This window comes from Pan troglodytes, chromosome 5, assembly GCF_028858775.2.
Source record: "Pan troglodytes isolate AG18354 chromosome 5, NHGRI_mPanTro3-v2.0_pri, whole genome shotgun sequence".
Taxonomy (NCBI): Eukaryota; Metazoa; Chordata; class Mammalia; order Primates; family Hominidae; genus Pan; species Pan troglodytes.
Genome location: NC_072403.2, coordinates 148,749,630 through 148,766,889, shown reverse-complemented (window position 1 = coordinate 148,766,889; position 17,260 = coordinate 148,749,630). Strand labels below are relative to the sequence as shown.

The 17,260-nt window shown below is 37.3% G+C and overlaps 1 protein-coding gene across 2 annotated transcripts in view; it reads right to left on the bottom strand.

Annotated features, from left to right (window-relative positions):
• Positions 1-3,768: 3,768 nt before the first annotated feature.
• Positions 3,769-17,260, bottom strand: part of PEX7 (peroxisomal biogenesis factor 7) — a 91,898-nt gene continuing 78,406 nt past the window's right edge. For both annotated transcript variants that reach the window (XM_518763.9, XM_016956377.3), the window contains exon 10: positions 3,769-4,251. In XM_518763.9, the coding sequence (XP_518763.3) occupies positions 4,183-4,251 (69 nt within the window). In that variant the 3' untranslated portion in view covers positions 3,769-4,182. The remainder of the gene's footprint in view (positions 4,252-17,260) is intronic.

Below are 17,260 nucleotides of genomic sequence, written 5' to 3'. Positions count from 1 at the left end.
TGCTGGGATCACAGGCGTGAGCCACCATGCCCAGCCTTCTTAGTGATTTTTAAGAGCTCTTTGTTAAGGTTGGCTATTAACCATCCATTCTATATATGTTGCCAGTATATCCTTTTGTTATGTCCTCTTTTAGCTTTGCTAGTGATGTGTTTTGCAATTTTAATTTTTGTATGTTGTCAATCTTATTCTTTAGTTATTTAATGGGACTTTTATTTATTTTTATTTATTATTATTATTTCTTGAGATGGAGTTTCGCTCTTGTTACCCAGGATGGAGTGCAATGGTGCAATCTCGGCTCACTGCAGCCTCCGCCTCCTGGGTTAAAGCAATTCTCCTGCCTCAGCCTCCCAAGTAGCTGGGATTACAAGCACTCGCCACCATGCCTGGCTAATATTTTGTAGTTTTAGTAGTGACGGGGTTTCACCATGTTGGCCAGGCTGGCCTCAGGTGATCCGCCCACCTTGGCCTCCCAAAGTGCTGGGATTATAGGCTTGAGCCACCACGCCCAGCCTAATGTGACTTTTAAATTATGGGTAAGAATTTACCAAGCCAAGAGCAGGGCAGTCCAGGCACATGGACCAGCTGAAAACCTGCATCACTTACATGAGGAATTTGTGAGCACACTGGTTTTGTGTGAAGAGAAGCGGTGCTGCAGACAGAGGCAAGGGCTATCCCCAGAGGACCCTGGCTGCTTGGTTAGTAAGCTTGAATTTTTCCCCATAGGTAATCCTATAAGCAGAGAAAGGTTTTATACTCAAATTGATGTAATCAGATTGCATTTGAGATCCGTCTCCGGCAGCTGTGTTGAGGAGGATGGCTCTGAGGACACAGAACTGGAAACAGACACACCATTTAGGAAGCTGCTGCAATTGTCCAGAGAAAAGCTAATGATGGCTTGAACTGGGGCAATGGTGGTTGGATTGAGGGGAAGAGATATAAGGGAGCAGTGATTAGGGGGTAAAAAGGATCTCATTCGATGTGTGTGGAGAAGTGGGAATAAGGGAAGGACCAAGGATGGTGTTTAGGTCTTTAGCTTGACCCAAATGGATCTTTTATAACAGCTTGACTTTTGACAACAAATGAAAAGGCATGTGTAGGAGTAAAAGCTGGGTTAGTAGGCAAGTGAGTTTGGTTGGAACAAAATGAATGCAAAGGCTTGTGGGAAACCCAGGTGGGGAAGGTAGGTGTACAGATTTGAGAATATTCAGTATTAACATGAAAGTAAAAAACAATTAAGTGGATCAGCATATACAAGGAAAAGCCTGTTAAGTAAGAAATTCGAGTTCATTTTTGGAAGAGCCAAATTATTGCTAACATACACAGTTAAGAAGTGCCAAAGGCAGAAAGGATAGCTGACTCTCAGCCTGGATCTCCCTGGGTGTGATGGACCTTGGTAGGGTCACTCCAGACTAAGGTTCAGCTTAGCTCTTGAGACTTGGAAACTCAATTCTGTCAATTCTCTCAGGAATAATCAGGTAGAACCAGAGAGTTCTACATCTTAACTATTTCTCAGTGTGCTAATTTCTGTTATTCCTAAGAAAAGGAGGCTATGTGGCAGGACCATGGGTTTGGATTCAATCATTCCAGATTTCAAATTCGTTTCATTATTTTTTCGCTATTATGACTCCTGAGAACGTTGGCTTCCTTGTCCTGAAAACAAGGAGGGCTACCTTGCAGAGATGTTATAGAGATTAAAAGTGATAATATATATAAAGCATCTTACACGGTGCCCTGACCACAAATCAGTAACTGAGTTCCCTGCAAGTGTAGGAGGAGTTTGTGGGGAGGCAGACAAGATGAAAGCTAAGAGCTCAGCAGCCAGGAGACAAATGCTGATTTCCCAACCCGGAAAGAATGACTGGTCATCCTCTGAAGTCCAAAAGCTGCTTAGCTTGTGAGCTACCAAGGATTCAAAAATCTTGCACATTGTCTTTCAGGAGAGAATCCAGGTCTGCTCCTCAGAGTTTCCCAATTCTAGTTCCAGGGAACCAACTGGATAAGCATTCACCCACTCTCATATTGATAGACTCCAAGAACCTGAGTTATATATTATGAAGCCAATGATCTAAATATCTCTAACATCCCTGGAATAGAGGGAGAAGAATAAATCAAGGGAGAGGTTAGTTTTTAAATTACAAGTCTTTGTTTCAAAAGATACGTGATAGAACATTTTGTTAATAAAATCTCTTGCATTCTAGAAGGAAAGGAAATAATTTCATTTCATTGTAAATATTATCTGGGTTAGATATTTTCTGAGACAAGGTCTGTCACCTAGGCTGGAATGCCTTAGTCTGGGTCACTGCAGCCTCAACTTCCCAGGATCAAGCAATCCTCCTGCCTTAGCCTCCCGAGTATCTGGGACTACAGGCACACGTCACCATGCCTGACTACTTTGGGTTGGATACTTTTAGGGTCTATCACAAATTCTGCTAATACAGAGAACACCCACTGTAGACCCACTTTTACTGACCACACCTTGGTGTAATGCCATTAGTTCATATACAGGCAAGCAGGAAGAAAAAAGGCTGTCAAACTCATCAGTGTGACAACTCTAAGGATGTGGTTAAGCACCATGTTCCCTGCAGTATACTTAGGTTAAGCAGTGTCCTCTTACGGGTCCTCTCAAAAGCAATCTGTATTGCTGATTTAAGAACCAAAAAAAAGCTGGGCACTGTGGCATGTACCCATAGTCCCAGGTAATTGGGAGCCTGAGGTGGAAGGAGGGCTTTCAGCCTAGGAGTTCAAGACCAGTTTTGGGCAACATAGTGAGGCCCCATGCTGAGCCCCTTCTGTTGCCTGTGCCAGGCAGGGTGGTAGGACCAAGCCTGGCACAAGGACAGAGTCTGCCCTCTAGGCTATAGGCACTGAACTGTGTAACTGATCAGATTTCCTATTTATGAAGCTAGAAACCTTAGCGGCAAATCTTTGGCCCAGTCAGTAGTAACTTTACAGGACTTTGAGGTATGTATACTCAAGCGCCACTCTTGCCTCCACTTTCTGTCTTTGGTTCCACTTCTTAATTTATGCTGTTTTGTTTTTATATCTTAAGCTGTCTTAAATTTTTTCTGCAACAAGTAAACAAGGAAATCTATAAAGAAGACAATATACATATATTTTAGTTTATTTTTGCTCTGATTATTATGAGCGTATTTTGTTCTTTAAAAAGAACTTAAGAATTATAATCTTTGCTATTTATAGCATATCTTAATATTATGTAGAAAATATAAGTGTTATGCAAAGTAGTTTGTTTTGCTGATTTTTCCTCTTTAACCGACTTTGTTTGTTTTTTTCAGTTCATCTGCACCTAGAGCTTTTTCAAGAAAACTTAGGGAGGTGGCAAGGAGCATGTATAGCTGTACTTAGGCCTGGTTTCAAGGGCAATAGCTAGAAGCCTTAGTAGGACCTAAAATTTTTTGTTTAATTGACAGTTTTAAAAAATTTTGATATAGAGAAGTGGGAAGACAAAATTATAGAGTCATGGGTACAATATCTAAAAATGTGTGAATAAATTCTAAAAAAAAAAACAAAACAGTAAGCTCTTAGCTCACAGCATTCCATGTTCTTAAAAACATGGCACCAGTCCTTGACAGAATCTCATTTAGTCTATGTGTCAAGCACTGAGTAGATGCTCAATAAACAGCTACTAAATAAAAGAATAAATTAAATATATTCTAGTGTCCTGTTACTGAACCATAGATATATCTATATTACATATAGTACTATATTCACATATACAATGTATTAGAAAGGGCAGTCTTTTGGGGGAAGTTATAAAATGATAAATGATCAATAGATAGTTTATTTATCACAGCAGTGATTATATTTTACATCAAAAATGACAAATTAAAAATGAAATATATCACTATCTATATAAGTATAACCTACTGATCTCCCATATTTTAATCCATTTTATGACCCAGAGACTACATTTTAATAGATATTACAAGATATATCATAACGTTAATTATTTCTTAGAATTTTAAATATGGCTTATGTATCAGGCTTAACGAGTCAGCTAAAGTCTTTATCAGCTCCCTCAAAACTGATTCCAGGGTAAATTGGAAAGATTTGAAATCTGAATAGCATATAAAAGCATAATGTCTATGTTTTCCATAGTTAATTTATTTGCTGTTAGGCAGTTCTTCAGCCAACATCCTCTGTTTCTGACCAAAGTAGTGTATCTCAAGCAGGAATAGTAAGACAAGCAGGGTCATAGATCTTTATTGTTTCATCCCAAGAACAGTCAGCCACCTAGAAAACAAAAATGAAGTAAGAAGAAACGTATTTAGACATACAAAAATTCAAAACTGACAGCAAAAACCCAAGTCATTTAGAGTGTCGTAAATCATCCACTAGTAAACATATTTTTGAATAGGGAAAACATAGGGCTAAGTTTTTGATAAAAGGTCCATATTCCCTTTTTAGGATATACCCCAGGGTATTCCAACTGATTCCCATTGATTGAGTATATTCCAACTGGTATATTTCAATTGATTGAGGTTTCCTATAAGAATGTCCCCCACCTTCACTTCACCCAACAGCTACATAATTCCCTAGTATCTGAGATAAATGTCGAAAAGATACGTTCCAGACTGTGAACAAGATGCTGTGCTCAATATTGTGGGACTGGAGAGGAAGATAAAGTAAAGCTCTTGCCTTCAAAAAATGGCTCATTCAAGACTGAGTGTGGAAGGTGCACTAACAGAGACTCTTAGGGGGACTATATGATTCCAGCTGGGACAGTGTCAGACAACTTCACAATGCCATGGCATTCCCACTGGACCTCTGTAGGAGGCAGACATAAAAGACAAGGACATTCACATCTACAGAGCCATAGGAAAACATGAAGGGAAGAAAGTCCAGGGTGTTCAGGAACTATGCATTAAAAACTTAGTGAATATAGCAATGTCTCCGGGTATAAAATTAATATATGAAAACCACTGTGTTTCTATATACTCGTTTTTTAATAGAAATGGATGAGGCAATTTTTAAAATGTATGTGGAAATGCCAGGACTTAGCCAAAAGAATCTTGAAATGAAACAAAGCTGCACTACTTAACACTAGCTGACTTCCAGACTCAGCACGAAACTACTGTAATCAAGACCGTGCAGGATTAGGATAAAGACAAGTAGATCAAAGGAAGAGAACAGAGTTCAGAAATAGGCCCCACACTTGGACAAATGGCTTTCAACAAAGGTACCAAAACAATTAAAGAGCAAAAGGAAAAAATAGTCTTTTCAAAAAATGGTGGCAGAACAACTGAATATCCATAGGGAAAACAGTGAATCCTGACCCCAACTTTGCACATAAAAATGAATTTGAGATGGACCACAGACCTAAATATAAAAGCAAACTGTATAACACTTTTAGAAAAAAAAAAAAGGAAAATATATTCTCAATACAGAGGTAAGTAAAGATTTCTTAGGGATACAAAAAGTAATAATCAAAAATTTGGTAAGTTACACTCAATCAAAAATAAAACTTTTGCTCATCAAAAGACACTGTTAAGAAAATGAACAGGCAAGACACAGTTATATAAAATATTCATAAAATATATACCTGACAACTTGTATCAAGAATACATAAAGAACCAATACAACTCAATAATAAAAGACAATCTAATGAAAAATGATGGGCAAAAGTAAGCACATAAAAAAGTACTCAACATCATTAGGGATTAGGGAAATGCAAATAAAAATGACAATGAGATACCACCATATACTCACATTATGGCTAAAATTAAAGACTGACAACACCAAATGTCAGCAGGGATGTGGAACAGCTGTGATCACATACATTGCTGGTAGGGAAGGTACATGGTACCACCATTTTGGAAAACAATTTGGCCGTTTCTTACCAAGTTAAACACATACCTATCTTTTGACCCAGTAATTCCACTCCCAGATATTTGTCCAAGAAAAATGAAAACATATGTTTGCAAAACAATGTAGACACGAATGTTCATAGCAACTTCACTCACGATAGCAAAAAATCGAAAACAAAGCTGGGCAAAGTGGTTCATACCTGTAATCCCAGCATTTTGGGAGGCTGAGGCAGATGGATCACCTCAGGTCAGGAGTTCGAGACCAGCCTGAGCAGCATGGTGAAACCCTACCTCTACCTAAAATACATAAAATGAGCCAGGTGTGGTGGTGTGCACCTGTAATCCCAGCTACTAGGGAGGCTGAGGTGGGAGAATCGCTTCAACCTGGGAGGCAGAGGTTGCAGTGAGCCGAGATCATGCCACTGCACTCCAGCCTAGGCAACAGAGTGAGACTCTGTCTAAAAAAAAAAGGAAAACAACTAAAATACCCACTAACAAAAGAATCGGTAACAAATTGTAGTAAATTCATACAACAGCATGTGCTCAGCAAAACAAAGGGAGGAATTGCTAACAGGCTCAGTACCACGGGTGAAGCTCACAGGTAAGAGGCCAGAAACAAGTGAGGACATACAGAAGAGTTCCTTATAGAATTCTAAGACAGGCAAAACTCATCTAAGGTAAACAAACAAACAAACAAACAAAAAGAACAATGTTACTCTTCTCACCTGGAGGGAAGGGTGGGGATAGGGGAGATTGGAAAGGGGTAAAAAGAAAACTGGGGGCTTTCCCAGTTTCCAATAACTGGGATGATGTGAATTTCACAGGCGTGTCTATTTGTCAAAAATGTATATCTAAGATTTGTAAATTTCAATATATGTTAATTATACCTAAAAATAGTAAAAATAATGTTAGCGATAACTAAACGATGTGTGAGAGTACAGGAATAAATAAAATAAGAATGTTGATAGTTGTTCAAGCTAAGTAATGAAGTTCATTATCCGATTCTGTTACTTTGTATGTTTTCAAAATTTTCCACAATTTAAAAAAAAACAAGAAAAGAAACAAGGTAGGCAGTAAAATGAAAGATGAAGTAGCAAGAGAGTGCTTTTGACCAAAAGTATTTGCACTCCATTTCCCAGCCTTTCATGGTTATTACAAAGGCTGAAAATTACACAAGAGAACCCTCGTTTTGACTAATGTAATTTCTTGGCTATCACTAATTTTGAATACAAGAACCATTCAAATTGGAGTAATATTAGCTCCTTATCATTCACTACCAATATTCTGAGATCAGAATCCAAGCTACAGAGAGCATTATAGACTTTTTAGTCAAACTTTTAAATTTAAAAACCACACTCTTCAAGATCTGGTTGTTCCCACTTCATTTCTCATTGCACCGGGCTCACACCTCAAATCCAAGCATGCTGCTTATGCCTCTTCGCTCTTGTTCCTTTACTGATCACTTCCCTTTAATAACTCCTCTTCTCCCTCCCTTTCTGTCTGCTCCTCTGTCCCCTTTGCCTTGCTCTGCCAGAGATGTCTCTTTTTTAAAAAATCAGTTTAGGTATCATCTCCTCTATGAAGTCATTCATTGTACCCATAATACTTGATTGTACTTATTTTCCAAACTGAAGACAAAGAATTGTCTTCAGCTCTTTGAGGGCATGGACCATGTCTTATTAGAACATAACTCAATGAATATTGGCTCAACAAATTAATTTTATAGATTACAATTTCAGAGGTTAACTCTGTCCTCATGTTCACACTAGAGTAGCAGAGCTACAGCCAGAACCTAAACCTGTTGAATGTATCCACTAAAACAGTGCCTCATAGAAAAGGCAAACTGAAAACCATTATTTGCCTAATCTTGCAGTTTTCAGTTTTTATACCATAGGACACAAAGATCATTATGTTAAATTACCCCTGTCTCATCTATGCTTATTTTTTTCAAGTGCTGGGCCTTCCCACATGTTAAGCATCCGCTACTGGAGAGAAGAGAATCAGAGAAATAAGACTTAGGTTTCTAGTGCAAGGTATCTATAAATTATGTTTCTGAAACCTTATTCGGCACTCTCCAATCCAGCTTCTTATTTATTCAGGACTTATAATAACTACCAAATGTCAAGGCCACTGATTCAGCAAATGTTCATAAATCTATACTTAATTGGATTAAGATAGATCTAAAACTGCAATGATATAGAATTATGAATAGATTAATTCAAATTGATGAAAATAGTATTCCTCTATTTGTTAATTAAACCCTATCTGGTTCTACAAATTTAAGCAAGCTAACAATAAAGAAAATAATAATAAGGTAAGAAAAAAGCACTTTACTAACTAACAAAGAGGCTCTAGATTCTCCAAGGTTGATATGTAGGAACTTCCTGGTAAGGAAAAACTATTGTGCCATGTGGTCCCCAGGGGACCTCTTATTAATTATCACCGCCACTGCAATGGCTTCTGGTAGCACTGCTTCCCCTCTAATTCTAGAACTGAAAGTAAACACGGGGTTCTTTCTTGATGCCCCATGGTACCTATCTGTGGTCAGCCTAAGAGACATTTAAAAAAGACTATACTAAAAATAAGGGCTAACAAAAAGACACATATTAAAAAAAGACTTTGCTAAAAAAAAAAAAAAGTGTTAACAAACAGAAAAAATAAGTAAAGAAAATGGCATGAAAATAAATAATCTGCTTTATAGGATGAGATACACTCTTTCTTTAGCTTGTCAAACAAAGACGCATCTTTCCTGGCTCCCAGCCTGCTTCCTCATGACAAAAGCTTCCCCTCCCATCCCCAGGAATGCACACCTGGCCATGAAGACTCCTTCAAGGCCAGACTCAGGATAGAGAATGAGAAAGATGATGATAGGAATCTCCTTTTCCACCTACCCAAGATTCTCTTTCTCAGTTTCAGTCCCTTATATGAGAACCCCACTTATTTGCCCATTATCTTGCTATCAGAAAAATTGTGAATGACTGAAACCAGAAACAAAGATGACTAAGTGTTCTTTCAGTGGAAAGCTGGCATTGTCTTAGGGACCATATGGGTTACCTGTTTCTCCAGAGCTCTGTGTGTTTCACTTTCTGACTAGATTACTTTACAACTCTGTAAATTATAGAAAACCAATAGCAAGGCAAATGATTCCCATTCATGAAAGTTGCGAGGGAATTATGTCCTGTAGAGATGCAACTGATGCCCCCCCTTACCCCCTGCAAGAGATGACTCCAAACCTTAGTCTTATTGCCCTGTGGATAGTGTCCAGTTTTACACCTATTAGTAAATTCATTTCAGCACTCAATGATTGCCTGTGTCTGCTCTTTAAGCTAGCTGTCAAATCTTACATGAGTTACATAAATTAGTTAAATAAAATCTTTGACACATGTTCATACTATGACAGTCATGTCACCATTTTGAAAATTATCCTTTAACATGGCCACACACAGGGATTCAGTTTACTGTCTCAAGGGGGTAACCATTATTTCAATGAAACATAACTCTTGCTTTCTTATAGGACATACATAGTGAGTAACAGAAAAACCACTTCATTAACAGAACAAACATTATGAAATGGGGGAAAAGGGTAGACAACTATATTTAAAAAAGAGGCTGAGAACAGTTGCTAAAATTGGGCATGAAATTAAAGGCAAACAATAATATAAGATGTACAGATATGATCAATTTACCAGCTCATCAGAGGATATAAAAGTTTTTCCTAGTACTTGACTATAAAAGAAATATTTAATATGCCCCCATTACAAAAATTATTCAGTGCCAAAAGAGTGGCTTTATAAAAAATACATCTTTCTTCACATGGCTGTAAAAAACCCAACATCTCAACCCTCCAGTAGGCCAAAGGCATACATTAAACTATAGTTTACTGGAGGCACTTCTAGAAGATAGTGGTTCTCAAGCTTTAGTGTCCATGAGAATCACCTGGAGGTCACACAGACTGGTCCCCATCTCCCTAGCCTCAGGCTTCAAAGTGGGGTCCTGGGATCAGTATCACTGGCTCCACTCTGGGCTGACACAGGCTGGGATCTTGAAGCCAAGGTCCACAGATAGGTTTCAGAAAGTCCATACATACAATATTTTGTGTATATTTACATTCTGGTGGGAAGGGAGAGAGAATCCATAATTTTCTTCAGAGTCTCAACCCCTGAACCCACACATGAATCCAGAGTATTCTTCAGCTGGGCATTGTAATCGTCTGCCGCCCTTTCCAACCCTCAGCTAGGACTGAGGACCTCTGAGAAACAGTATAACATGCATCATTTTTTTAACTGGGTTTCTGTCATGTGAACTAAGATGGGGTACTTGTGCAGGAATTTTTTGTTGCTGATTAAAAGAAATTCAAAACTTGGCAGGACTGAAATATTCTTAAGGAAGAATTCTCTTCCTTTCCTGAGGAGAAAGAATAAGAATATGCCACTAATACAACGGAAAACACCTTGTGCCATATTTTTACATTTTTATTTAAAATTTAAGTTTCAAATCTGATAGGTTAATATGAGATAGGAGGAGACAGAATTAGTAGGAGGACTAAGAGGAAACATGATTGAACTATCTTTAAACAAAAACCCAAGTCCTCCCTGAAGCATTCCTAAATCAAAAGTTTATGGAGCTTTTCTACATACATAAGCCAGTATCCAGAATTTCTACTGAAAGGCATGAGAAAATTTTATTAATCATTTAAGCTATGGTTAATAACAATATTTTTATTTACTTTCCTTGAGATTTGTATCCTGCTGAGTTCTAAATGGGCTGATGTGGTTTACAGATTAAACCACAAAGCCAAATAAAGATTAATAAAAAAAGAAAGAAAAGCCAACTCCAAATAACAAAATCTGTTTTAAAGGGAACAAATGGAGCAAAAGATTTCAGGCCTCAGAGCTGAGCACATCGTAATACTGGCAAAATAACTTAGGCTCTATGCTTTATAACAATGAACGAGGAAGCGAAAGCATGCTGGGTAATATAGTATCTGTTTTCTAGTAACATTCATGCATGTTTATAAAAACTAAACCTCAAGATAATTTTTTTGTTTAGAGTCAGGGATTGTATCTTGATTAAATCTGTAAATCTATATTCCTTGTGTTCTACATACAGTAAACCTTTGATAGATGCTTGTTGACTAAATGAATCCATGTATGAGCCATAGTTTTCTGCAAGATTTTGTTGAGTAGAGAGAGCCCCTCACATAATAAAACGCATCCAATTAGGTGTGAGGTCAGAGATGTGGGTAAAAGCAACAAGTTTTATGGGATTTGAAGGACATATATTTTATTTGTTTGTTTTTAATTTCAGGAATATTTAGAGAAGTTTCACAGGGAGCTTGCCTTTGTGTCCTAAGAACTGTTTGTCAAATATTCCTCAGCATTACAAAGCTATCTAAAAGATGATTTATGTATACACCTATTCATCCATTTCTTCAACAAAGACTTATTAAGAACCTCCTCTGTGTCAGAAGTATGTACAGGTTACGACAATAAACACAAGGGTCCTGGTCTCTGGCTCCACAGATCTTGGTTGTAATGGAGAGACAGGTAAGCAGAGAGACACCTATGCTGCAGAGTAATATGTAAAATGATAGAGGAATTATGGGGTCCCATAAAAGTAGGCAAGGGGCCATTATAATCGAATGTGAGGGAAGTGCCTGCTTTCAGGTGGAAGTAGTATCTAAGCTGAGGCTTAAAGGAGGAACCCGCTAGACAGCATTTGTTGCTGTTTTTGGGTCAGGGGCACAATGGAAAAAAGGAAAATGTTCTAGGCAGTGGGATACATCAGAGTAAGTGAAGAACTGAAAGTTTTAGTTTTAAGGCAATTTAAAAGTTATAATTGCATTATAACTCCTCTGACGAAACTCAATCTTTCGAGAGGCAGTTTTTTTCTGAATCCCAACTAGGGTTTTTTGAAGGCTGGGGCATCTCTTGTTTGATTCTCTTCCCTTACAGTATGAGTGTGCATGTGGACACTCAAGGGCAGGGGCCTCCAGGCTCTACTGCTTCCGCCCAAGGATATACAAGTGGAAAATGTATTCCTTTACTCACAAGCCCCTGCTGTGGTACATTTCATCCCTATGCCCTTCTGAATTTCCTTTAAGCTAAGACCAACATGCTAATCTTTTCATCAAAGTCAGAATAAAAATTACTGACATTACAGAAAAAAAAATGGTTTGTCAAAATGTTATATTTCTTAATGTAAAATTTGAAGAGAGAATCAATCTTATTATTTTAAAAGATGCTATCTACTAGGGTAGTAAAAAAAACTAAACTAATAGGGTAAGATGCCATATAAGTTCTATTTTTAATTATTTCATTTTCACTTTAATACAGCAAAATAGGTATTTCTGTTATAAGAATAAGCACACTAATCAGAAATACAAATTACTTGCTTTGAACTAATGTGTCAGTTTCTTCAAAACATATAATAAAGCTTGAAAAACTGAGCAGAAATTTATGTCAATAAAGCCTATTAATTTCTAAACAGAGGTATGTATGGCATATACATTAAGACATCTTCATACATGGAATGCCAGAGAGCAACTCTATTAAACCAGTATTTCAGCATTTCCTATATGCAAAATACTGGACTAAATGCTACATAAATCCAAAGATAGTAAAGAAACATGCATTCACTAAGGAGACTATAATAAAAATTTACCAATAGTGGATCAAATCATATGTATTATAGAACATCTTCAATAATAATGGTCCCATAAATGTGGATTTTAGAGAAGGAAACATTAAAATGGAAATACAACACTTTAAATACGTGTAAAATTTAGAAAATGAATTTATATCCCTTAATTGCATCAATTCCCTCTACTTTATTAAAATATTTACACATGCAACTGATAAGGTAACTTATCTCAAATGATTTAATGTGATTGTTAATAATAATCAGGAATTCCAACTGACTCATTAGGAGCTTTACTTTAATTAAGAAGTTTTCCATTTCCTATTTATCATTATACCCTTTTTTTCTCTATTTCATGGACAATTGCTTTTGCCCTTGGGAAACTTGTTCAATCTACTGTAATTATCTTTATGACACATGGCCTCTTTAGCAAAAATGAATAATAGAAACAGGCAGAAAGATACAGACAGAATGAAAAAAAAAATCACAGTTAACTCTACATTTTGAAAAAGCAGCCAAGACATTATACTGCAGTATATTAAATTTGGGACTCAAGGAAGAAACATGCTTTACTTACTCAGCCAGCTTACAACAGAAAGCGACTACAGGAGAGAATATGGTTTATTATGATAATCATTATGGAATTTATGCAAAAGCAAGGAAAGAGCTGACCAATAAACTAAAAAAATCCTTTTCATTAATTCATTGAATAGCTATTTAGCACATATGTATCAGGTGGTTGACATTAATCCACTGTGTATTTCCGGGCACTCAAGATATTTAGTTGACACAAAATATTTACTGAAGCAGAGAAGGAAAGAAGAGGAGGAGAGAAGGAAGAGAAGAACTTAATTCTGGAGTCAAAAAGGCAGAAATAATTTCCATAGGCAGAGGCGGAGGAGAGCAAGAGAAACGGGTAAAAACATGGATATGACAAATAACAAAATGTAATTGTTCTGCAATAGAGGATTACATAGGATGGTGAGAACTAAAATTAAAAAGGAAAACGGATTATATTGAATCCTGAAAGCAAGATTAAAAGTTCAGACTCTACACTGAAGGGAATGAATGGGCTTCCTCTTGAAGGTTTCTGAGCGAAGATGACAATGATAAAAACGACAATTTAACTGGATTGATTTGCAAATTAAAACTAGTATTTAATAGTATGGCAAGAGGTTAATGGTCAGAGTGGTTTAAAAGCATCACAGGAGTGATTGTCCAGGAATTCCAAAAAGAGAAAGATAGGTTAGGAGGCAAATATAGTAGCATCTGCATTGGATGACAAATGCCTTTAAAAAGGGACAGCAATAGGAAAAATGTATTCTGTTGCAGGCACGTGATATGTCTGTCCATTTATTCCAGTCTTTTTTCAAAGGTCTCTTAGCAAAGTAACATAATCTTCTTAATCTAGAGTCCTGTATATTTTTAATTTTTTTCTTTGGGAATACTACACCCATACACACACACACACACATGCACACACACACATACACAGTTGTTGCCTTGTAAAAGTAATTTTTCCCATTTTATTTTCTAACTGATAATTGTTATATCTATAGGTTATTCAATGTTATACATTTATTTTAACTGACTTTCTCATTGGACTCTCTTATTATTTTTAATAGGTTAAAGTTGATATATTTAATACTTATTCAATTTGACAATCATATGAATTACAAATGACAATAAAATGTTCTACCTTTAAAATTTTAAATTCTATTTTGTTTTCTCCTATTTCTAACTGGCCACACAATTTTTAGAACCACGTTCATTTACAGTGGTGATGGTGGCAGTTCTCACCTTGCTCCTACCTTTAACGTATTTCAGGTCAAGCACTAACAAAACCAGATTTGCATTATGGAAACCTCTCCCTGGAGGCAACATGGAGAATCAGTGGGATGATGGAAAGAGCTTAGAGACCAGGTTTGAGATTGTTGCAGTAATCCACGGTAAAGGTACAAATAAGTGCTTATCTAAGGCAGTGGAGGTAGAAAGGCATTGTCTGGATTTCAGAGATATTGGTGAGAAATAACTCATAAACTCAATACCAAGTTGAATTTAGGAAGTGCGAAGAGACAGGAAAACTAGGATTACTTCCCAGATCTCTAGTATGGCCCCGAAATGCAATCAACTGACCAGGTTAGGAATACTGAAGGAAAAGCATGACATCTACTCAGATCTCACAGTAAAGTCTGCTGGATACATAGGGCAAGTATCACTAGCATAGAATTATACAACAGCTTTAAGGGGAAGTTGCACCAAAGTAAGAGGGCTAAGACTGAATATTGGAGAACATCTACTTTTGGAGGGATGGTGATGAAGATATTTAGCAAAGAGGTAAGGAAGAAGAGGTCAGCATGGTAGCATTGAAAAAATAGGACAGGAAGATTTTTTTCAAATATCAAAATTATATGGCTAAATAAGAAAAAAGTCTGAAAAAAGGCTAATTCGGGTTTCAGGAGTTTACTGGTGATCTTTTTGGGCTTAACTTCAATTGAATGATGAAAGGAAGACAGGTTTAAAAGAGAGTGTAGATTCTGAGAAACTAAAAGCAAGAGGTCAATTTACTAATTCTAGATATTTAATAATAGAAGAGAAACAGAACTTACTGATAGTGTGACAGGACAGTGGGGTAAGCCCCATAGAGCTTTGAAAACAGAAGAACCGATTGAAGATCTAAAAACAGTGGATAAGTGAAGAAGCAAAGATGTGGATGAGGAAACCAGCAAGAAAATTAGAAACCCACTGGAAGAATGGGGAAAAAATAGAGATAAAATGCAAACATTTTGGGGTGACAGAGATGGAAAAAGATGCTCATTCCTGGGAACTCTCTTTTAACAGTAAGTAGAACATAAGGTCAAACGTCCAGATACTGACACTGAAAAAGGATGAGGAAAGATACAGTGGAGAATGGGCTAAAAAAAATAAAAAAGACTTCAACGGTAAAATCAGAAAGACTTCAAAGGTAAGTTGAGTAGGACCAAGAGCCCAAATGAAGTTTTTTAAAAAGTAATCTGAAGTGTGCCTAGTCAGTATGTTTGGTGGGTTTTCAGAAGCAATGCTTCATAATCAAGAGAAAGGAAATTGAATAGGAAAGTGAGTGATTCAGGAATGAAAGATCAGAGGCTGATGTCAACAGTGAAGGGATGCTATAATTGCAAGGGGTATGTATTAGTCCATTTTCACGCTGCTGATAAAGACATATCTGAGAATGGGAAGAAAAAGAGGTTTAATGGACTTACAGTTCCACATGGCTGGGGAGGCCTCACGATCATGGCAGAAGACAAGGAGGAGCATGTCACATCTTACATGGATGGCAGCAGTAAAAAAAAAAAAAAAAAAAAAAAGCTTGTGCAGGGAAACTCCCCCTTATAGAACCATCAGATCTCATGAGACTCATTCACTATCATGAGAACAGTGCAGGAAAGACCTGCCCCCATAATTCAATCACCTCCCACCGGGTTCCTCCCATGACACATGGGAATTGTGGGAGTTACAATTCAAGGTGAGATTTGGGTGGGGACACAGCCAAACTATATCAGGGTGTCTATGTAGTGCAGAGGGCAGCAGACACAGCCTAATACCATCCATCTAAGGAGCACACTGATATCCTACAGAGCTGGAACTGGGAAATGTTTTATGGCTTGGCGAAAACAACAAGGACTTGTTATATCATTGTAAGCTAAAAAATTACACAATTATGAAAGCATCAATGAGGAAACAGCAGAGACTAATGCCTGAGGACACCGACTGCTTCTGGCACTTGTTCTTTTTAACTCTAAAGCTAGTCTGTGACAGATGCAGAAAATATCACCTGACATAAAAGGTGAACAGGACACAAATATCCTAACTACCAATAATGCTTGCCATCTTCTAAAATCCAATTTTCTAAACTCATTAAAGAATTCTTAAATACTTTTATCTACTGTCAACCATTAAACCTGGTATCGAAGATTATGGGAATAGAGGTTTGAACCAAAACAAGAGCTGAATTTTTAAATGATATCTAACCAGGCACAGTGGCTCACACCTGTAATCTTGGTACTTTGGGAGGCTGAGGTGGGAGGATCACTTGAGCCCAGGAGATCCAGACCAGCCTGGGCAACACAGTGAGACCTCATCTCTACAAAAAATTAAAAAAAAAAAAAAAGTGCACACCTGTAGTCCCAGCTATTCAGTAGGGTAGGGTGGGAGTGGAGGCTTGAGATGGGAGGATCGTTTGCACCCAGGAAGTTGAAGCTACAATGAGCCATGACGTACCACTGCATTCCAGCCTGTGTGACACAGTGCCCCTGTCTCAAATAATAATAATAATTAAAAATAAAAATACATCTAAAGAACTAGTTTAAATCAGAACCAAATCTAATCATCTTTTACTGAAACAAAACAAAAATATACAAAACTACTTCTACTCTATTAATATTTTAAAGAAAGCTCATTATATAGGAGCTACATGTTCCTAGCATGGACAGATTCAGATATTCATTCACTAAAGATTATCTTAGGTGGGGCATGGTAGCTCATGCCTATAATGCCAGCACTTTGGGAGGCCGAGGCAGGAGGACTGCTTGAGCTCAGGAGTTCTAGACAAACCTGGGCAACATAGCAAGATCCTGTCTCTATGAAAAAAAAAAAAGAAAGAAAGAAAAAATTGTTTACCCAAACTTTGAAAAATACACACACAGACAGAGACTGGATGGGTAGCTACCACTGGGAAGGAGGGGTCAGATTTGGGAAGAGGCTTCTGGAATGCAAGCGATGTTCTGTATCTCAACGTGGATAGTGGTTATACGGGG